The sequence below is a fragment of the Alosa sapidissima genome, chromosome 5, assembly GCF_018492685.1.
Source record: "Alosa sapidissima isolate fAloSap1 chromosome 5, fAloSap1.pri, whole genome shotgun sequence".
Taxonomy (NCBI): Eukaryota; Metazoa; Chordata; class Actinopteri; order Clupeiformes; family Clupeidae; genus Alosa; species Alosa sapidissima.
The window spans coordinates 1,538,403-1,545,815 of NC_055961.1; the positions used below are offsets into that span (position 1 = coordinate 1,538,403).

The 7,413-nt window shown below is 42.5% G+C and overlaps 1 protein-coding gene across 1 annotated transcript; it reads left to right on the forward strand.

Moving 5' to 3' along the window:
- The first annotated feature begins 3,954 nt into the window (after window positions 1-3,954).
- Window positions 3,955-6,772, forward strand: guca1d (guanylate cyclase activator 1d). Its single transcript, XM_042093841.1, has 4 exons — window positions 3,955-4,223; window positions 5,447-5,596; window positions 6,145-6,232; window positions 6,402-6,772. Exons 1-4 carry the CDS (start codon window positions 4,029-4,031, stop codon window positions 6,533-6,535), a joined length of 567 nt encoding a protein of 188 aa, XP_041949775.1. The 5' UTR covers window positions 3,955-4,028; the 3' UTR covers window positions 6,536-6,772.
- Window positions 6,773-7,413: the final 641 nt, after the last annotated feature.

Below are 7,413 nucleotides of genomic sequence, written 5' to 3' on the forward strand. Positions count from 1 at the left end.
GCTCCTCCCTCGGCCACTAGGAGGCTAAGGATGCCCTCGGCCACAGCTCAGCTGCCCAGGGTCACACATACTGTATGACTTTAAATTAAACTTCTCAATGTCAGTAGCAATATAGTTTAATGTTAATGTTCCTTTTTTAATTTCGGATGGCTGTTTACACATAAACTCAGTCAGCCGCTGCGTCTGGCCAACAAAAACGATGAGCAGAAATAAGCAAGAAAAACGGAGACGAGTAAAGGCAGATGTATCGTTTTTGTGATCTATTCAAGGTTGCATGCTGAAATTATCCATTCTGCGTTCCCCTGAATAAACAGTTGCACCCTCTGATCAGACATTTCTTTTAAAAAATGCATCTCTATGCATCTCACTTTGCTTCTCTAATCTCCGATCAGTCCCCAACATGTCGAGCTAAACACAATCACTGAAGATTCCGCAGTCCTTTGATCCTTGTAGGTGACCTGACGAAATACGCCGAGCTGCAAGGACAATTAATTAGTGTAATCTCTAGAGGATGGCCTATGCCAAAGTACAATTAATTAGTGTAATCTGTCTCGATCTACATAAAATGCATTTATACTGTGACCCTGCTGAATTACTATCTTCAGAAGTGTTCTATGACCTACAATGTGTCTTACAGTATTCAAATGTGTCTTACATCATGTGTATAACAAACAATGGTGATACATGTCTGCCAGATTAACGAACATAAAATCTAGGGCTGTCAAAATAACTAATTCATTTCGATTAATTCATTTGAGAAAAAATAACTGAGTAAAAAAAAATAGCGCAGATTAATCGATTCCGTATGACCTTTGACCCCGAGCCGTTCTAGTTAGTAACCATTACTGTAAAATGAAGGAGAGAGAAGAAAATGTGCTGCCTAGATCATTGATTGGAACATTTACTTTTTAAAAACAGCCTGATGGTGTTGACAAAAATAAAGTGTTGATTAAAATAAAGTCCTCTGCAATGTCTGCAGCAAGGAATTTGCTCACCGGAGTTGATCAACTCTAAAGTCGCACATCAATGCAAAGAAATAGTGTTGGCATTGAGGGGAGTGTTCATTTATTTTCATTGTGTCCCCTAGGTTATATCTGTGGCCTGAAATGCCTTGTACTGCATGTGAAAAAAAAAACTTCTTTCCAAAGCACTTTTGAATTGATTTCCTCAGCATATTAGGTCATATCATAGATTATTATGGCCATTATTTGAACAGTGAAAATAATAATAAAAGAGTTTTTGAACTTTAAATGTCACTAATGCTGATTATTCAATGATTCATTTCAATTTAAATATTTGAAATACTTTCTCAGCAAAAATTATATATGTGATTAATTTAGATGAATTAATCACAGAGTATGTAATTAATTAGATTTTTTTTTAATCGATTGACAGCCCTAATAAAATCATATTGCAACACATAAACAGATTTTGAGCAAATTGGTACACTGCAATATAGTATCTGACAGTACATTATAGGGAACATAAAAGTGACATTAGGTGCACTCTAATTCAAACAACAGGCAGAGTGCAAGCCTAATGCCTAAAACTAAATCAACTAGATATACTGCAAAGCGGTACAAAATATGACCACAGCTCAGTCCTGTACATTGGAAATGAGTGTGTGCAAAGCTTATACTGTAGGCGGAGCAGGATTGTTGGTCTTAGTTCATGTCTATGGGAGCGAAATGGGGATCCTGTCTGATTCCTGTCTGCATAAAGAGGCGTGTCGTTGACGTATTGATGACGTTCCACCTGTCAGACAGCTAGCAACCGGCCAACAGCAGCAGAATAAATAACGGGCGCACTCCTGATATAAGGTCAATTTTCTCCAGACTGGAATTCTCAAATGCCTGAAATGGTGAGAATGGTTTGGGGATCATGAAGACGTGCCCAACATTCATATTTCTAACTCAATAGAACCAAGATCTTGTGGTGAAATTCTGAGCTATGGCCGTAGACTTTAATGGAGCAGTCGCTGCCTCTGCTCTGCATAAAGGGGGATTTTGACCCCCTCGTGCGATCCGGGTTCCCGGAAGTGGCTCCTGATGAAGCGTCTTGCTCTGCCATGTATAATCTTTGGTGTGTGCTAGGGGTGTGACGAGATCTCGCCATACAAAAATGTCACAATATTTCTCATCAAGGTTAAAATCTGTCTTGTGGAGAGACCGATATGGCAGTATCCAGGTGTAGCCAGCATGACTGACCAGTCTGACTAAATTAGCATAAAAGATGCCCCCCCCACACACACACACCACGAAATTAGCATAGAACATGCCCCACACACACACACACACACACACCACTAAATTAGCATAGAAGATGCCCCTCAATGATCTCTCAATTACACTGTTTTCCCTAAAACACACTAGCATTCTTATGACCTAGTCTCCACTAATGGGGATTTGCTGGTATATCTTCAGTGTGCTGTGTGTTAAACATGTCAAATCCTGACAGAGTGAGAGATTGTTGAGTTATGGCCAGACTGTACTTAGCATAGTAACAGTTTTAGTTACAGCTCTCACAAAGGCAATCCCACCCAGAGGAGCAACCGTGTCCTGGCGACACCTCCAGCCACTTAATCCTCTGCTTTGATGAGAAGATCGATGACCCTCGACCTCTCCTGGCTCCTAGCGAGGGCTATCTTCTCAAGCTTAAGTGCTGCTCATGGGCTGTCAGGACGACAGACGGAGATCTGTGAAACAGATATTATTGCCATGGCAACACTCGGAGCACGGGTCCACCCCTCACTATGAGAAAAAACATTTACAATTTACAAAATTGACAAAGATTACATTTATTAAAGCAATAAAAGGGGAAATATCCAGGTGGTACTTTTTTAAGGCACTGCATCTGAGACAACATTATGTTCTGGTCCATTAAGTACTTATTAATTATTTTAATATTTATTTATTATTAATTTTAATATTTCTTTAGATTTATTATTAATTTTAATATTTAGTTATTATTAGTTAATATATTAGTTAGTAATTATTTAGTTAATATATTTTAATATGTATTTAGATCAGAATAAGCAGAGTACAGATGCTCCATCAGATCTGCACTGTTACATGATTTTCTGTTCTTTTGATTTTTATGCATTTACATTGAGACAACTGACATCATTGACATTGAGACAACTGACATCATTTAGATCGAGACCACTGACGTCATTTACACTGACATCCTTTACATTGAGACAATTGACATCATCTGAAGGCACTACACCAGAGCCTACTTAGCAGGTTATAGTGGCTCTGGCATCAACTAGTCTTGTCTTAAGGGTCAAAACATGACCCGCCACTATGTATGAGAAAAAGAGTGTTGTTCACTTATTAAATGCTGTGAATATTATAGAAGCTGTACAACACTAGAACATGATTGTCTTGATCATGGAGATTAAAAGACTACAACACTAGAACATGATTGTCTTGATCATGGAGATTAAAAGACTACAACACTAGAACATGATTGTCTTAATCATGGAGATTAAAAGACTACAACACTAGAACATGATTGTCTTGATCATGGAGATTATAACATGTTTTATGGACATGTTCATATAGCTGGAGTCCCAAGTGGAGTGTGATGTCGGCAGTGGGCTGTGATGACCCAGCAATGGGCTGTGATGACCCAGCATTGGGCCAGGCTGAGCAATGACCATCGGCCAGCGGTGGCGACACCCTTTCCATGTTACCCCCCCCCACCCCACTTCCTCTCCTCTGCTCCCTGGCTGCGGGCCGAGCCGTTATCTCATTAGCGTTGGAGTTATTTCCAGTGGCCCGGCCTTTTTAGCGGCCCTAAGAGGTTTAGCTGAAGTGCTCTGCTCTCAGCGTATCTGCCGTGGCCAGTGCAGCTCAGTCCCTGTCATGCTCGTCAGGACGGTTCGGAGCTACACACTCTAGCTGGACGCAGGACTAGCCGCCGCTGCAGGAGCTCCACCGGACCCCACACACACACACACACACACACACACACACACAGAGGACCCTGGCCCGAGGTCTCCGCAGACACACCGTTTGGTCACCATGGGGAACCAGCACGCGACGCTGGACGACATCCTGGCCGAGGACATGCACCACTGGTACAACAAGTTCATGAAGGAGTCTCCGTCTGGCCTGATCACGCTGTTTGAGCTCAAGGCCATCCTGGACCTGCAGGGCATGAACGAGGACGCCAACGCCTACGTTGACCAGGTCTTCTTCACCTTCGACATGGACGGGGTAAGAACACGCGTGCCCGCAGCTCGCCCGTGTGGTCCGTCCTGACCTGGTACAGCTTCACGCCGGAAGCAAGCCAGAACTGGGCCGGATGTGTACCATGATCAGCAGCTGCACTGTGGGCTGACATTATGGGCCTTATTTGCATGACAGGCGCAGTGTAAAGTCTCAAGTCTAGCTGAAGCTAATTCAATAACTAGGCAAAATCTATTTGCTAATTTAGCAACGCGGGCACGACCTTAACCGCAAACACAATGAGTCAGCTGAGTGCTCTCACATGCAAGAGAATTCATCAAATTGGAATTCATTCAGGAGACAGACAGATTTTGCCCATCGTTTAAATTAGGGCACACAAGACAGACAGACTTTGCCCATCATTTAAATTAGGGTCGTAACGAATGACACTGATGTATTCGCTTTTCCAAACTCCTAATGTTCCCTTTACATGGTGCCTATGGCAGAGTACTATATACACATGGTGCCTATGGCAGAGTACTATATACACATGTGTTTACAGGGTGAGAAGAGAGAGAGCTCATAGTTAAGCGTGTTGGTGAAATACAGATCGATCAGGTCTGAAAAAGACAGACATTCTACCCGTCTTCGCTGGAATAGCACGTTTTGATTTCCCACTGGAGCACTGGAGGTTTAACGTTTGCCATTTTCAGTAGGTCTGTACCCTGTGAAAATCTGCTTAAGGACTCAAGCCTATCCAGAACAGCTTATGGGGACAAGTGTGATGAGTTAATTTACCCAGTGTGCCTCTGACCGCTGAGACGTCGGTGACTCAGTTTTTATTATTACAACACATCTTACAAAATCCTCTCAAAGTAGGTTCGCCATTATTTGTTTGGACGTTTGCAAAACCAATATTCTCTCTCACCATAGTTAATAGTTAAATAACTTGGTGTATTATCAACCTGGGTCTCTGAAAAGTGAGTTCACTGTAGGCTGTGCCCTATCAAAACTATTAGCAGCTAGTTTAAGCTATTAGCCGCTAGTTTAAGTAGCACACTGTACTGATATGATACATGCGAGCTATGAAAACAGGTTGCTCAGCTTCATGACTGTATTCTAATTTGAGTATCTTATTTACAACTCGTAGGCCTGGAATCACTGATCAATGGCTAACTTTCTTCATACATAAAATGTTGAGATGTTGTTCATTACTGGTTTGGCTGGATCCAACTGGATATAACTCGGGTCTTGGATTTCTCCTTCTTCAGGATGGCTACATAGACTTTGTGGAGTACATCGCTGCCGTCAGCTTGATGCTGAAGGGGGAGATCAACCAGAAGCTCAAGTGGTACTTTAAGCTCTTCGACCAAGACGGGAACGGCAAGATCGACAAAGACGAATTGGAGACAATATTTACTGTGAGTGCAGTGCTGACATGCTCTGAGGTCTGAATGTGCTGTTATTCTGCTTGCATCATCCAAATCACTCTCTCACATCTGTCCTGTTGAGAAACTAACCCAGGTCTAGACTGGACTTGACTAGAGACTAAACTAACCCAAGTCTAGACTGGACTTGACTGGAGACTGACTAGACTGAGCACTGGTTCACGCCTCTGCACCCTACAATGATCATATAAAATAAATAAATAAAGTGTCTCACCTGCTGGTCCAGTATTTCAGTTCAGTCTGGGATTACGTGTTGTGAGATTAAATGTGTCAAGCAGAACGGGTTAAGAAAGAAATTGGAGATAATCTGTCGGTGAACTGACATCTAATCTGACCTTTTTTGAACCAAGAACAGAAGTTTGAGGAATAAATCTATACCTGTGTCTGGCTACATGCTTTTTTGTCTTCAGATGTAGGGATCTACTTCAATGTGAAGAAGTACAGATTATTTGTTTTAGATATTACTTCAATTAAAAGTTACTGAGTTTTTATATGTTCTTTTTCTTGGTTTCCAAAAACAGGCCATTCAAGACATCACCCGAAACCGTGATGTCATTCCTGAGGAAATAGTGACCCTTATATTTGAAAAGATTGATGTCAATGGAGAAGGTAAGACATTACCACCGCAATACATTCACATAATTTTGTAGGCATGCCGGACACAAAAGAGATATTTTCCTGATATTTCATTGTTATCTTAAGTAAATATGTTTAAATATATGTAACAAAGTTTAGGACAGACCTCTAATAAGGAATGTTTTGCGTCTTCGTTCTTCAGGCGAGTTGACGTTGGAGGAGTTTATTCAAGGGGCAAAGGAGCACCCGGACATCATGGAGATGATGAAGAACCTCATGGACCTGACCCCTGTTCTACTCATCATCGTCGAAGCCCGGCAGTTGAAAAATAAATAAGTGACCAGCAGGCGCGGGTGTGCTGGGCAGAACCGTGAACTAACCCAGAACTCTCTCAACTAGAAGAATCTTCCCTTTATTGAACGCACCCAACAACTACATGAAAAACATAAACATACTTACTGACCAGCTATGAATCTGTGGACATGGACTGTGGACATGGACTGTGGACTGAGTCTCTTCGCACCCAGAGAATGACACAGAACTCCATCCCATCACTCATCTGTAGAAACACCCATTATACGTGCAGGGCTGTAGGGACTTGTACACCTTATACCCTGAGAGTGTGTGTGTGGTTGAACCCAGCGGGACCCTGAGTGTGTGTGTGTGTGTGTAGTTGAACCCCACGAGACCCTGAGTGTGTGTGTGTGTGTGTGGTTGAACCCCGCAGGATTCTTGAGCTCTGCCTCTTGGCTGGACACTCCTGGACGTTCCTGTGGTTCGCCGCTGATCCCTTAATGCTTTTAAGGGCCTGAGAGGACTGTACCTGCAGGAGGAGACTGAGGGCTGCATGGAGTCTTTTTAAAGAAGGGCTCATCTCCCATGGCAACACAGCCATGGCGACGGCTCTGAGGAGAGCTGGCAGCCTGGATGGTTATATAACCTGGACTGGCGTGAATCTACTTGAAGAAAGCATTTTGTATTCACCAGACAACTTGACGTCTGCAGAATGTTAGATTGGAAATTGTATCCTCTCTCTCTATATATATAGAGGCTGCAATTTTGATACACAGAGTCCTGAGCCACCTGTGCACCTTGGAAGCATGGGAATTTCTGACTATTGCCTTGAAAGTCATATTTCCCAAGCCAATGGTGCTCTGTACCCAATAATTTACGCTTAAAATGACTCAGTTACACTTGGGACTAGTTCTGAAGAT

What these genes read in the sequence shown, in the direction of transcription:
- guca1d (XM_042093841.1), top strand. Translation starts at nt 4,029, where the DNA reads ATGGGGAACCAGCACGCGACGCTGGACGACATCCTGGCCGAGGACATG. An exon ending in TCACCTTCGACATGGACGGG is followed by an intron (nt 4,224 to 5,446) that starts GTAAGAACACGC and finishes CTCCTTCTTCAG; the next exon opens with GATGGCTACATAGACTTTGT. An exon ending in AATTGGAGACAATATTTACT is followed by an intron (nt 5,597 to 6,144) that starts GTGAGTGCAGTG and finishes TTCCAAAAACAG; the next exon opens with GCCATTCAAGACATCACCCG.